This window comes from Aulonocara sp. 'chitande type north' Nkhata Bay, linkage group LG7, assembly GCF_057382095.1.
Source record: "Aulonocara sp. 'chitande type north' Nkhata Bay isolate Kocher_YH1m ecotype deep benthic linkage group LG7, A_spYH_male_GT1.1, whole genome shotgun sequence".
NCBI lineage: Eukaryota > Metazoa > Chordata > Actinopteri > Cichliformes > Cichlidae > Aulonocara > Aulonocara sp. 'chitande type north' Nkhata Bay.
Genome location: NC_141350.1, coordinates 22,825,763 through 22,841,371, shown reverse-complemented (window position 1 = coordinate 22,841,371; position 15,609 = coordinate 22,825,763). Strand labels below are relative to the sequence as shown.

General features: G+C 42.3%; 2 protein-coding genes across 6 annotated transcripts in view; one reads left to right on the top strand and one right to left on the bottom strand.

Annotated features, from left to right (window-relative positions):
• Positions 1-3,404, bottom strand: part of LOC147325132 (transcription factor SOX-6-like) — a 102,782-nt gene extending 99,378 nt beyond the window's left edge. For 3 of the 5 annotated variants that reach the window (XM_086299463.1, XM_086299464.1, XM_086299466.1), the window contains exon 1: positions 3,034-3,404. The gene's annotated coding sequence lies outside the window, so the exon portion shown is untranslated. Of the gene's footprint in view, positions 1-1,682; positions 2,039-3,033 lie in introns of those variants that run through there. The other 2 variants (XM_086299467.1, XM_086299465.1) reach the window with 2 other exon arrangements.
• A 2,681-nt stretch (positions 3,405-6,085) lies between these two features.
• On the top strand, positions 6,086-10,673 carry lg7h11orf58 (linkage group 7 C11orf58 homolog). Its single transcript, XM_086299462.1, has 5 exons — positions 6,086-6,279; positions 7,362-7,445; positions 7,580-7,640; positions 7,851-7,960; positions 10,119-10,673. The coding sequence occupies exons 1-5, from the start codon at positions 6,226-6,228 to the stop codon at positions 10,341-10,343; spliced, it is 534 nt and encodes a 177-aa protein (XP_086155588.1). The 5' UTR covers positions 6,086-6,225; the 3' UTR covers positions 10,344-10,673.
• The last annotated feature ends 4,936 nt before the right edge of the window (positions 10,674-15,609 follow it).

Below are 15,609 nucleotides of genomic sequence, written 5' to 3'. Positions count from 1 at the left end.
AAAAAGAAGAAGACGTATATGTGGCACATCAAATTAATGCTGGATTTCTAAGTAAGCCCATTTTTCAACGCTTCACAGTGAGACAAATAAAAAGAAGTGAAACCTGAAATTTTCAAACATTTCAGGATTCAGTTGGAAATAAATGTCATGTGATGATTCTTGAATCACAGCTAAAACAAGGAGCATGCCGATGAAGTGAACAGAGGAAGATGTAATTAGAAAATGTGACTGTCCACATCAAATGATGGTGTGATGTAATTAAAATAGAACTAAATTTTTAAAAAAAATAGCTGTGAAAAAACAAGGACGGAATTAAAACATTTGTTTTGTATTTTAAATCTGTAAAAATATTATACAGACTAAATCAAATTGTTTTTTATATATATTTTATAAGGCGGGTGACGATTATTTCCCACGTGCTCGAGATCCGATGGACATTTCACATTGTTCAGCCGCTGTGTTCACGCTTGTCCGCCTGTTGTCAAGGCTGATTCCCACAGAGGAAGAGGGGGAGGAGAAAAAAAAGCCGCAGGTCTTCCGTCAGACAGCGGAGAAAGCGCAGCCATGCAGTCCTGAACAATGTGCTGAATTGGCAGCCTATATATAAGTCTGCCATTTGGACCCTCTAATGCCACTTTACCTTATGAGGGAACTTCAACTCGCACCACCTGCTCAAAACAAAATACCACAAGAGATCGACTCCAGCGGACCCCCCCTTCCTCGGATTGTTTTTCAGACAGACACTCTCACTTACAAGAGAGTTAAGGAGGAGGGCTGGTGGCGGTGTGTGTGTGTGTGTGCGTGCGTGTGCGTGCGTGCGTGGGTTGGGGGGGGGGGGGGGGGTTATAAATAGTTCTGCCAGAGTCCAAACAATTAAACAACCTGTTGGAAATTGTCATTATTGCGCGTGGGCAGGTCCAAACTGGCAACCTGAGGATCTGTCAAGCTGGGGCGATTCTAAGCGTGAATAGAGGAGTGATTTGATGAGCAAACAAAAACAAAAAGAAGGAAGGAAGAAGGAGTGAAACAATTAACAATTACAGCAGACAGTGGGAAATTCCGCGTTATTACTACAACTCCCGTAACAACAAGCGATGAAAATATGGTTTCAGCTATTTAGGAATGAGTAAAACCGTTAGCAGGACACTCGGCTTCCTTCTCCAGTGGTTTTTAAACTCGTTCTGTCACGCGTGTGATCTCTCTCTCTCTCTCTCTCTCTCTCTCTCTCTCTCTCTCTCTCTCTGAAAGCTCCTTATCTGCCGGCCAGCAGAGGCTTATCTCGGAGGTGTAGCGTGTCTCTAAATACGGGGAACACCCTGAAGTGACTTTATCAGTCGGTGCCCGCCGTTGTCGTGTGCCTTGTCCTCCTGTACTCTCTGTCACATCCCCACCGTGAACTCGAGGCCAAAAGCTTTCACACGGTACACAAGGTCCCACGCTGATCTGCCCGAGAAGCGGGTCTCTCTCCCCGCTCTGAATAAGAAACTTGCCCCCTCTCCGTGTGGCTCAAGTTCATGCACCCACGCAATTAACTTCACACATAACCGGCGCCGTCACTCTGTCCGAGTGTCAGGTGAAACTGAAACTCGTGTTTTCCCAGAAAGTTCAGATGCACTGTACAAAAAGAAAAAACGCAAAAAGCCACGTAAAGAAAAAGATGAAGGGGGTGGAAGGAGACTTACGGACTAACTTCTTATCTCGTGGGCCGTCCCGGGACGCTGTCCTGTCCGGTTGTATTGTCTCGGTGGATCTGTGTGTTGGTGCTATTTTCATTTATGGCTCACGGGTTTTTCTAGGATCAGTCTGCGTGACCCCGGAACAGCTCAGGCCCTGAGGACGGGGTTTCTCGCCTCGGTGGTCTGTTTTTCTATCGGTTGTATTCCAGAGCGAGTGGGGAAACGCAGGGGCACCACCACAGTCTCGGCCACGGACGGAACAGTACACTGTGGATGTGCGGCGAGCCCGTGAACGCGCACGAGGACCACAGAGGTCCGGCAGTAGTACCCGACGCGTTCGCGTTGACAGACGAGAGGGCCACCGCTGTGGCCGGAGAGGAAAATGCTGAAACTGCAGCAGCCCGCATCCTCCAGCCGACCTGAGCGATGGGCTGACTTTAAGAGCGGCTTTATTTCTGTGAAGTGTTCTGGAAATGCTGCTTTCAAGTTCACGTTTTGGGCTCTTGAGAATTATCACTCAAGATAATGAGCTCAAAAACTTCTTATGCAAAGTTTTTGAACTCTCGACCTCTTTCTAAATGTCTTTTAATGAGCTCTAAGCCTATAGAACAATTTTCTGGTGCTACAGAACCGCTAATCCATTTCTGTTAATGGTGCGTGACAGGGATGTAGTGGTGGGTGAAGTTTAGCCTGCTTTTCTTGCACGATTTCATCCTTTATGTCTGGAAATAACCTTGAATCTGGATTACACAAACTAAAGGAAGAAGGTGGAAATGCGCTGAAAAATATTGGAAAATGTGTGTTTTGGCATTTTTTAAAGAATTTTTTTCTTTATTGTTAATTTTATATAATATCTAAATATGTATGTTCCGTTTAGGCTCTCCTCACAAGCACGCGGTTTTACAGTGGCTGTTATAAATATAATTACAGGTGAAAACGATTTGCAGTATTATCATAATACAAACAGTGTGAAAACAACTGTAACAGACGGCGAGCTCCTGACAAAGCTTACTATCACTTAATTACAAACCTATTGCAATCTAATTCTGTGACTGGATCCAAATCTGAGTCATTTATGACAAATAAAAATGACTACGGAACTTTTTCCCTATAAGCTCTACAGCACCAAACTTTTCTAAAAGCCCGGAGTTACTTTTTCAGGTGATGCGGTCCAATCACAGCCCTGCTGTGGGGTTTAAGCACAGTCCTGCAGCCCGAGTCTGCGGCTGTCATCGCGGTTTGTTGTGGAGAAGAGATAAGCGGAGTGCGCACGGACTTTTCAAAACGAGCAGCCCCGGTGGTGGCGCGGGCTGACCGTCCCGGCGCCTCCACGCAGATGCAGCAGGACGGGTCTTACCTGGATTCAGTCGTTCGTCATGCGCTGTGTGCTTCTTGCAAACTTGACGACTCTTTGGGGGGAGCGACGCTGACAGAGTTTTCGGCGGCGAGAACAGGAGTCAGTGCAAACAGCTTCCAAATCCCGTGCGTAAAGTCACCATCGCTGGAGCCTGTCGCGGACTTTGGTAACTCCGTGTTTGCGCTCCGCCGAGGATCAGAAAGTACACCGGGACACTTCGGCGTCGTCGTCAGAAGTTGCGCTGAGTCACACCGGAGGTCACCCGGAGGATTCTTTTTAATCAAAAGTATTTCAGGTTATTTCCCGGCCGGCGCTGTGTGGCGGCTTAAGTGAGAGTGCGGGGCACTGTCGGGTGAAGAGGCAGAGGCTGGATAACCCCTCCTCTCTCTCCCTCTGGCTCTCTCTCTCCTTCCCTCTCTCTCCCTCGGCTATTTATCCGTCTCTGTCCGCCTGTGTCACTTTCTTTGTTTATGTTTGATGAAACGTAAACCATTCTATATTTTTCTTGTTCACTCCTGTACAGGTACCTTTTACCCCTGACTTTTCTTGTCACCCGTGTCCCAGCCTTTCCTTTCAGTGTGTGTGTGCAGCCTTTGAGCGCACGTGCGTGCATGCTCGCACCAGGCTGCCGGTCAACAACTCACGATCACCCGCGCGATTAAAAAAGGAATAAAATTGCGATTTGATTTCTTTGATTCCTCCGTGATTTTATTCCCCTTGCAAACTTTTTTTCTTTTTTTGTATCAGAAATCACCCAGAACTAAAACTCACGCAGTGATTAGGCTAAGCTGCTTGTTTTATATGGATTAAAAAATATATTGATCAAAAAATGGGATGGGGGACATTTTAGTAAATAAATACCAATGAAAGTTTTTTACTCTGTTTTGCAATAACACGAACATATATATGTATATATAATATATTTTTTTAAATCAATGTATACATTATTTTATATACTATATATAAAATCAATTTGAACATCAAATTGTGCATATTAATATTTCTCTCTTGTGTGTTTGTTTTTTGTTTAGTTGTTTTGTTTGTTTGTTTTTAAATAATAAAAGAGATCTGTAAATCAGGATCCGGCCTATTCTTCATTTTCCTAAAGAAAAAAAATATTTGATGTAAATTAATACATGAGGGGGATGAGATTGGTGGATGCAGCGTTTTAAGCCCATTTACATGAACGAGTTTCCCGTTTAATACTTCGTTGATTGTCCTTCGCAAAAATGAAGTGTGAGGTCCTGTCAGAGGTGTGAGCGCCTCTGGGCTGGGTCTTCTTAATATTTACTCTCGCGCCACCTTTTGGCGGGTTTAGTGAAGGTCGATCATCCTAAACGTAATTTTAAACCAAACGTGCCCCCACAAAGGCGGCTTTGAAAACAGCTACATATAAATATGTGACGGTAGAAAAATATCTTTCAAGCTTTAGTTTAAAGAGATTCCAAGGGAAATGACTAATCAGATAAAAAACATAAATATGTTAGAAACCACTCAGTGTGAGCTTTATTTTATATCTGGCCTAAAATTAACAGCATTGGTAATTACCAAAATAGTTTGTTTTTTTTATGTTAGTGGATAGTTAATCCAATAGTATGCCCTTTAATCAAAACGATATGTTTAATGTTAAAATAACTATTGCTGTTGTAGTCCATGAAATTTCAAAGTTTGAAATTTCAAAAAGCAGAAAAATAGCAAAACACTTTGGGGGTTTTATTTATTGTTAAGATCGCAAAATACAGGTATTTACTTTCATTGATGAATAGAAAAAAATGTTCCAGTTTTTGAATGTTTATTTAATTTCTGATTTCATCTGACTCCAGCTTGTCCAAATTTAATTATAAAATACAATTATAATACAACAAAAACTTTATGTTGAGCGGATTTTTTTAATCATTATTATTACTACTACTACTACTATTATTATTATTATTATTATTATTATTATTATTATTATTATTATTATTATTATTACTATTATTACTATTATTATTATTGGTATTATTATTATTTCAATGCTCCTTGGCATTAAATAATCAAATACAGTTGGAAAGCCTGTTTATTTCCACTGCATTTGTGGGTTGAGCAGCAGAGTTGAGTAGCTGGGTTGTGTCCCTGAAAACCTTGCCATAGGCCAACTTCCGGGGGGGGGGGGGGGGGGGGGGGGACCATCTCCAGATTAAAGAACAAGTTCCAAGGAGGGATGACAGAAACAGGCCATCAAGTGGGCATCCCAAGAAAATGACATGACAAAAAGACTGTTCCCTCAATCTGTGAGCACTTAGGAACCGCAGGAAGTCTTCTACAGGTCAAGGCTCATAACAACTTTTGATGGAGGCAGTGTGATGGTGTAGGGCGTCATCTCCCTCACTTGAAAAACTAAGCTTGTCATCACAGGAGGCAATCTCAATGCAGAGATATTGAGATTAGATTCTGCAACCAGAGGCAATCATTTGGCCCAATATTGCAGAGATATGGTCTCTGTAGTATTGGGCCAAATGCTATCCTCCAGGATGACAACACTTGTCCCCACAGAGCGGGGTTTACCAGAGGCTGCCTCCAGAGTTTGGGAGTGAAGAAGATGGAATGACCTGCCTACAGTCCTGACCTCAACCCTACTGAACATTCGTGGGAGCAGTTTGGGTGTGCTGTTTATTCCAGAGTGACCAAGCACATTGGCTGACTTGTGACAAATGCTAGTTGAAGAATGGGATGCCACACCACAGCAGTGTGACCAAGCTGGTGACCAACATGAGGAGGAAGTGGCTGACTGTTGTAAATGTGTATGACAATTGACAGAGGTGATAACACCATTTAGGGGGGGTGGGGGGTAAACAGGCTTTCCAGGAGTATAAGATTTATTGTCAAGAAGCATTGTTACAACAATGCCTCACTTTTTGTGCTAAGTTTCTATCTAAACACAGAGAGAGAGAGAGAGAGAGAGAGAGAGAGAGAGAGAGAGAGAGAGAGAGAGAGAGACCAGGAAATAACCGCTAAGTAGATTTGATGACGAGTTTTTGTTGTGAGGAGAACTCTCCGCAGTGTGGCGGCACAGAGTCGACACAACCAGCAGCAACACAAACGAAGAAGACTGCACAGGAAGTGGGGATAGCAGGATTGTTGACATAGCCTGCTAGCTTTTGCTAGGTGGCATGATATTTTGTCGATATTTTTCTAAAGTTTTCGTTCACAATGAGCTCTCCAGAGGACAGGCATGGAACAAAACGATCGGCGTCTCCCAGTCAAGTGAGTAAAACGCTTAAAAACGAAACTAGCCCTGGGCGAGAGCTACGAACCACCAGGGAACGGCTAGCGTCGCTGTAGCAGGTTTGCTAACGCTGGGATTCAAAGCGTGATTGTTAGAATAGGAAAGTTTATTGAACTCATTCCCCTTTTTAGGATGACTCAAAACTATATTACATGAACTACGATATAATATTTACTATGTTTTCTCTTTGTTTTGGCCCGAATGTAAGCAGATAATATTTACTTATGTATTTTATTTAGATATTAAAGTCACTGTGGTGTCATTGTTGGGTAATTATCATTTTGTGTATATAAAAAAAAAGAAGTTATGACACATTTATTGCTGTCGATGGAGATACGTGTAAGTCACCACTATTTGAACCTGATTTTAATTACTATTATTGATAAATAACACATGCATTGTTTGTTTCATATTGCACTGTTTTACAGAATAAATCCCTTACAAAAAAATAAATTTTTAAAAATGAAACATGCAAAAGACGAGACGATAATAGAATATAAAATTAAAAGAATGAAAAACATTAGAATTTCCCCTTTCACTGGTACAAAGCGTGTTACAGAAATGTCTGAGTGAACAGAGATGAGTTTAGGTTCACAGAAACCTCAGTGGTGCAGCAAGAGCATATTATAAAAAAAGCTGCAAAATCCCAAAATAATGACGCTGTAGTGATATAAGGCCATGTTTATTGTCTATGAGTAACAACCTTCAGCCATCAAATGCTTTGCATCTTTTCTTGAAAAGTGGCTTAAATTGCAACAAACAGGAAAATGCTTCAGGCGTCATGCTAATAAACTAAACTAATGAAAACAGGACTGAAAGCAGGATTGCAGATAATGCACAACTTAATTCATAATTAATGAACAACAAAAAAAACAGGTGAGTTGAGGTGTGGTCAGAAAAAGGGACGTCTAGCCCCAGCTGATCAGAAACATTTATGACTGTTTCAAAATAATCTTTCTTTTTTTTAAAGGTAATGATATCAGAATCATGTTTTTGATTCAGTCTGGCTCTTGATGCTCTTGTTTGAACATCCACATGATGAGAATGTTTGCCTTTGCAGGATGGGGGTACACAGTGGGCCTCTGCTGATTTGGGAAGCGATGAGAGAAAACAAAAGTTTTTACGGCTGATGGGCGCGGGCAAGGTTTGTTTGTGTTTTGATTCATTTTATTGGAGACTCACAGACCAAAGCAAAATAAAAATAGGCCCTGTTACTTCATGCTTCACTGCCTGAAGTTGTGACAGTTAAGGTAAAGTGGGACTGTTGCTGTTTTACAGAAAGAACACACTGGGCGTCTTGTCATTGGTGACCACAAGTCAACATCTCACTTCCGCAGCGGTAAGCTTGTTATTTAGTTTTTGGAAAATGTGGTATTAGCTCTGCTTTCGCAAACTGTCATCCTGCACCTCTCACACATGCTGTGTCATCCTTACGCCCAAAACAATTAAATCGGCTTTGCTACCACACATCCGCCGCACAGGTCTATCCATTCTTGGATAGAGCTGTACTGGCTGGTTGTGCCTGCTGTGACTGGTGTCTCCTCTGCAGGTCAGGAAGATCAGAAGATCAATGAGCAGCTGGAGCTGCAGTACCAGCAGGGAATGGATGGGAAGTTGTCAGGACGCAACCGGAGACATTGTGGTCTGGGTTTCAGTGAGGTGAGGGGTCATACATGCTAGACTATATAGAAAAAAGGCAGAAAACAAAGGTGTAGTAGATCCAGAAACACTTACTTTTAATTATAACTGGATGTTATGCTAAATCCTTTAATTTATTATGTGCGCATCCTGTAAAATCTACATATCTTTTTTTCACTGTCTAAGCATAAAAACGTATTGAAACCAACCTTAGAGCCACAGAGGGATGCAGTTAGTATGTTGCTGTTATTACTTCAGTGCCAATACCCAATGAGTCCCAGCCCTAATTTGCACTCGAAGGAGATGCTCAGTGTTATTCACGTCAGTAGTCAGTGGTTATTATGATGTTGTAGATGACTGGTGTAGTAAGCTGTGTTAAGATACAATACAGCTGCATATCAGAAGCATCTTGTTTCAGTTTTCTAACTGGTTAGTTTGCTATTCTTCTGAATCTCAGATGACAAAACAGGCAATGCTTTGGATGACTCAAATCATTTTTAAGTGACATGAAATTAAATGATTTGTTATTCATGTTTGTTTTAAAACTGCAGCTTGATGAAGATACCGAGCATCCAAATTGTAATACTTTAAATACTTTAGAGCAGGGGTGTCAAACTCAAATACACAGTGGGCCAAAATTCAAAACTGGAACAAAGTCGCGGGATAACGTTAATATTTATTGAAATATATTTATTCCTCCAGATATAAGAATGAATCTTTTCTTATGGACTCAAACACGTTTTGCTGAAAAACTTAATATGGAACAAGCAAAGCTTAATACTAAACGATATATATATTAGCTGTATAATACCAGTAGGCCAGCTCTGATAGTAATTTGGTATGGCTTCGCGGGCCAAATGTAAGTAGGCTGCGGGCCAGTTTCACACCTATGCTTTAGACTTTAAGATTTGACAGATTTGGAGGTAACTCTATATTTCTTTTCATGTAAATGTTTACATTCCTAAATTGTATTTCAAGTTTTTGAACTACAACTCTCCATTTTAATTGGGAAACCATATTTTGCATATTGCATTGCTGATAATAATTTGTGACAAAACAATTTGGCAGAAATATCTGCCAAATTGCAGGCACATCTGTTTACACTCTGGACTTTTGGGATATTCTGTTACCAGGCAACCTGCTTCCATGTGAACAGAAGTAATATCCAGTGTTGGGAAGGTTACTTTTAAAATATATTCCATTACAGAATACAGAATACATGCCCCAAAATGTATTCTGTAACGTATTCCGTTACGTTACTCAATGAGAGTAACGTATTCTGAATACTTTGGATTACTTAATATATTATCATGCTGTTTACAACTACATGAATGTACTATTGCTGTGTGATTTATTACTATTACTGAAGGTCCGCGACTCCGAACTGTAGTAAAGGGACCTCTGACTAATGCGGCGGGGTCCCTGTCGGCTCGTAGCCGAAAAATAGCTTTACTTTGTTGTGGTCAACTTTGCTTGCGAGAGACAGAGAGAGACGTTGAAAGACTGCTCCAACGGAACTTATTGTTTTTGGAGGAAAACACGAACACAGCGTACAGTCGAGTCTTAATAGCTTACTTACAACTGGGCTCGTCAGGCACTCTTCTTGGCTGCAGTGGTTATTATTATATTTACATGCTTCCAGCTGCCGTTTTTCCTCGATGACAACTCGTACCTTTCCACTCCCCTTTTTCTCCCTCCCTCGCTCACAGACACATAACGCGTATGGCAGTCCATTCTCCCTGCAGCACGGACTACACTGCCAATGATGCTACATTCTTTAGAGCTATACCGGTAGCATTCTGCCTATTAGCTTAGCACAACAACAACAAAAAGGCCTCTATCACCCAGGAAACACGCAGAGAGAGAGCGTCACCCTGTAACCATGGCAACTGTAACGCTGCCACCTGGAACAACAGAACGTAGCAAACAAAACCCAAACAGTCCTGACCCGCCACAATATGAAACAGGAAAGTACCGCAGTGTAATCCATTTATTTCAACAAAGTAACTGTATTCTAAATACCACCCTTTTAAACGGTAACTGTAACAGAATACAGTTACTCATATTTTGTATTTTAAATACGTAACGGCAGTACATGTATTCCGTTACTCCCCAACACTGGTAATATCATACTAATACTAATTATAAGTAAATCATCTTTTGGCTCTCTTATCCTCAGTCTGAAACCCAGCCAGAGTTGATCCCTTCACCACCAGTGGATGGACAGACAAAAGAAGCTGAGCCAGAGAAGTCCACCAGTGAGAAAGAGCCCACAGAAGCTCAGGACAAAGGCAGCGATCCTGAGCCGGAAGAAAAAACTTCAGAGGAGTCTGAAACCAGCCCGGACAGTAGGAACGAGGAACTGAAACACGACTACAAAGCAGCTTTTGTGAAATCCTCGTAATGCTGATGAGACCGGCAGGGAGGAATTAGTTTTTGTAATATTATGTTTGTAAGTTTTGGTGTTAAATGTTGAACGGTAGGCCGTCATCCATCATAGAGCCAATCGTTAGACTACACTCTGGTGTGCATGTCGTCAAAGAATGAAGTCTGCAGGCTGAGTGGCAGTACCACATGATCAAGTTTTTATTTCGTTTGGACATTTTAACAGTCACTGCATTTGCCATGAATTGTGCTGAATGAAACAGGATTCCCTGGCATTAGTTTTGATTGGTATACAAATGGAGAATTTTGTGTTTTCTTGAAAACCAATAAAAATCATTTTCAGTTAAAACCGTGGTGGAATATGAGATTTATAGGACTGAAAAATACATTTTGAACATTCTGTTCAAAACTGCAGCCAAGTCAATTTTACACTCATTTTAAGTGTCTCAATGTAAAACCAAAATATTGTCTCTCTTCAGCACGATTTTTTTTTTTCTATCCACAGTTTTGGGCATCAGTATTAAAGCTTGAGCAGCAAAACTGCACCACATTTGTTTTCCAATAATTCATTTGAGAAAACTTTAAAATTTCCATTTTGGGTAAAGATTTAAATTTTCATTCTTTTCAGATTTGGTTGATCTATTATGGAATAATGAAAAGTCACAATGTGACTAAAAAGTGAAGAAATCTGGTGTCAGAGTGGATCGCAAAGAAGTCCGTAAAATCAGTGAAGAGAATGGTGTAGAAAATACTGGTTGTGATTTTCAGGCCCACATGCAGGCCTGTGTCCTAATGCAGAGTTATTACGATAACGTTTTGTGCTGGATGCAGTAGAGCATCTCCGGAGGTACACGTCAAACCCTCCCTTGAAGCAGATGGGCTACATCAGCAGCAGATCACACTGTGTGGCACTCCTGTCAGCTAAGAACAGGAAACACAGGCTACATTCTAGCACAGGCTCACCAAAGTTGGACGACAGAAGGAGGATTTCTGGATGAATCTTGCTTTCTGTTGCGCGATCTGGATGGTATAGTCAGAATTCGGCACACACTGCATGGATGTGTGGATCCATCTTGCCTTGTGTCAGTGGTTCAGGGTGATGGTGTTGGAAATATTGACTTGGCACTCCGGGGCTCCTTGGCACCAACTGAGCATCTTTAAAACAGCACAGGCTGCCTGAGTATCCTTGCTAATCACATTCTTCATAAAGGGACCAGTGTACCCATCTTGTGATGGTTTCTTCCAAATGAAATAGAGAAACATGTCAGTTGATATAGATACCTTCTCAGTGTTCTGTATGAATAAATCTTCATGGTTTCTGTGATTTTCAGGCACAGTCCTATAACTGTAAATCCCCTTTAATGAAACCTTAACCGGGGTGTTTCTTCAATTCATGCCATGGTAATTATTCAGTTATAGATAATAACCAATTGGATGGTGGAAAATGTTAGTCCCAAGGGAAATACACTGGTGATACAGGAGATTCTTGCAGTTTTGCCACCAAGAGGTCAAAATTTCCACTCATTGATGACTCATAACTGGAAATTTATCTAGAATGTACTGTGCCTCTCACCCAGTCTCAGCTAAAGTAGGCTCCAAACAGCAAAGACTATCAGGTTAAAGCTGGTCTCTATTTCTAACAAAGTGTATACCAAGCTGTACATCACACATGCAGTTGGTGAAACGGTTAACGGTGAACATGAGGACGGACATATTGAGGCTGCATCAAGGAGAGTGATGACACAAGATGAACAAATGTGATGGTGAAAACATATTTACTTGCAGGCATTGCAAAAACTCTCTGTGTAAAAGTTTGCTCTTGCATGGGTGGAGGGGCGGGTTAACCAGGATATCCAACTCCTTATAGCTTCCTCAAAACAAACAAGAATTTGAGATTTTGGCAAATAAACTTGTGCTGATATTTGATGGCCTGGATGAGTGGGGGCTGTCTTGTCTTGTATTTCAGAGCAAGTTTTGGTGGATGTTCTTCTGACAAATCTGTTGGAGGGGAACCTGTTGCTCTGTGCACATCTGGATTACCACCAGTCCCACAACTGCAAATTGCATTCTAGGTGACTGTGTTGTTTGAGGTACCAGGATTTAAGGATCCACAGAGGGAAGACTACTTCAGGAAAAAAATAAATACATTTCAGATTAAAAGATTACCAGTAGAGTCATTTTGCATATTCAGTCAACCACAAACAAATGTGTTTTGTTGCTTCAGACTTTAGTCATCCAATCTAATAAACACCAAAAGAGTCAATAGCAGAATAATTGGTTTGGCTGAGAAGATTTGGGACATTTTTCATGGGCGCAACCCCCCTTACTTTTGTGCTAAGTTTATTTACATATATAAAAAATATTAGCCACCGGTAGCATTTCTTGATGTCACCCACTTCCTCTGTCTGTCGATGGTACATTACATGCAGGGATAGGCTTCCACAAGAGTTCCTCCTCTTGTTCCTTATCACCATCTGTCTGCAGCTCATCTTTCTGATGTACTCGTAGATGCTCCGTTTCATCTTGTATTGTGACTCTGACACTCCCCACATATTCCCTCCTTCTGTTGCTCTTAGAGCCTCAGGGTGCTGGAGTTCTGTGCATTGTCGGGAGTTTTCATATCTTGGCATCAGTGGCATCCATCTCGTCATGTGGCCAGCTTATTATTCCAGCTAGTATCTGATGACTGGTAGAGCTGCACAGATGGTTTGGATCTTGTTCCTGCCATTGAGCTGGATTCCCAGCAACTGACTTACCTTCTGGAGATATGTGGCTGTGGCTGACCTTCATGCATCTTCATTAGAATTCCTGTTGGCCTGTGGGACACTCAGGTACTTGTAGCTGTCATGTATATCTGGTATACTCCCTTCTAGCATGCATTCATTCCGCATTATCTTCCCTCCCTTTGCAACAATTTGTCTACACTTATTCAGTCCAAATTAGATTCTGATGTCCTCACTGTAGAAGCTGGTGATATAGATCAGTGCGTTTATGTCTCCCTGGAATGCAGCTTGATGTCATCCATGTACAGAAAGTGTCTGATGGTCCTTCCACTTCTGAATCTATATCCATATCCACTTTTAGTGACGAGCTAGCTTCAGGGGTTGAGGCCTGTGCAGAACAGTAGGGACAGTGCATCACCTTGGTGTATTCTGCACTTCATAGTAACTTCTGTGATTGCCTTGGAGTTGGTCTCTCACAGTCCCAGCAATTTCCTGATGAATGTTATCGGCATACTATTAGCCTTTTACAGTGCCAAGCACTCCAGGATCCATCTGTGGGATAGTGAGTCGTAAGCTTTCTTTTAGTCAATCCAGGCAGTGCTCAGGTTGGCTCGTCTGGTCTTAGAGTCCTGGTCTACTGCACTATTCACCAAGCAATTCAATTTTATTTATATAGTGTAAAATCAGAACTACACGCCAAAGCCTTAAGTTTGTAAGGTAAAGACGCTACAGTAATACAGAGAAAACCACAACAATCATATGACACCCTGTGAGCAAGCATTTGGCAACAGTGGGAAGGAAAAACTCCCTATTAACAGGAAGAAACCTCCAGCAGAACCAGGCTCAGCGAGGGGCGCCCATCTGCCACGAAGGCTTAATATTGTTGGAAAATAAATTACACTCAACAAAAATATAAACGCAACACCTTTGTTACTGCTCCCATTCCCCATGGGATGGACGTAGAGACCTAAAATTCATTCCAGATACACAATATAACCATCCCTCCCAAACAGTGGTCACAAATCAGTCCAAATGTGTGGTAGTGGGCACATCTGCTATATTGAGATAATCCATCCCACTTCACAGGTGTGCCACATCAGGATGCTGATCTGACATCATGAGTAAATGGTAAATGGCCTGTATTTATATAGCGCTTTACTAGTCCCTAAGGACCCCAAAGCGCTTTACATATCCAGTCATCCACCCATTCACACACACATTCACACACTGGTGATGGCAAGCTACAGTGTAGCCACAGCCACCCTGGGGCGCACTGACAGAGGCGAGGCTGCCAAACACTGGCGCCACCGGGCCCTCTGACCACCACCAGTAGTGCACAGGTGTACCTCAGACTGCCCACAACAAAAGGCCACCCTGGAATGTGCAGTTTTTTGCGCTATTGGGGGTCTGGGGACCCAGAACCGGTCAGTATCTGGTGTGACCACCATTTGCCTCATGCAGTGCAACACATTGTCGCATGGAGTCTATCAGATTGTCAATTGTGGCCTGTGGAATGTTGGTCCACTCCACTTCAATGGCTGTGCGAGGTTGTTGGATATTCGTGGGAACTGGTACACGCTGTCGTATACGCCGGTCAAGCACATCCCGAACATGCTCAATGGGTGACATGTCCGGTGAGTATGCTGGCCATGCAAGAACTGGGACATTCTCAGCTGCCATCTGCCCTGAACAATGTGAACCATGATTCATCCGTGAAGCGCACACCTCTCCAACGTGCCAGACGCCATCGAATGTGAGCATTTGCCCACACAAGTCTGTTACGGCGACGAGCTGGAGTCAGGTCAAGACCCCGATGAGGACGACGGGCATGCAGTTGAGCGTCCCTGAGACGGTTTCTGACAGTTTGTGCAGAAATTGTTTGGTTGTGCAAACCAATTGTTCCAGCAGCTGTCTGGGTGGCTGGTCTCAGACGATCTTGGAGGTGAACCTGCTGGATGTGGCGGTCCTGGGCTGGTGTGGTTACACGAGGTCTGCGGTTGTGAGGCCGGTTGGATGTGCTGCCATATTCTCTGAAACGCCTGTGGAGACGGCTTATGGTTGAGAAATGAACATTCAATGCATGGGCGACAGATCTGGTTGACATTCCTGCTGTCAGCATGCCAATTGCACGTTCCCTCATTGCTTGTGGCATCTGTGGCATTTTGCTGTGAGACAAAACTGCACATTCCAGGGTGGCCTTTTGTTGTGGGCAGTCTGAGGTACACCTGTGCACTACTCATGATGTCAGATCAGCATCCTGATGTGGCACACCTGTGAGGTGGGATGGATTATCGCAATATGGCAGATGTGCCCACTACCACACATTTGGACTGATTTGTGACCACTGTTTGGGAGGGATGGTTATATTGTGTATCTGGAATGAATTTTAGGTCTCTACGTCCATCCCATGGGTAATGGGAGCAGTAACAAAGGTGTTGCGTTTATATTTTTGTTGAGTGTAGATTATGTTTATATGTATTCTCTAATATGCTTTATTCAACTTAAGTTGATGAATATATATCCAGAAAATAATATTTTTTAAAAATGAAAAAAAAAGACAAG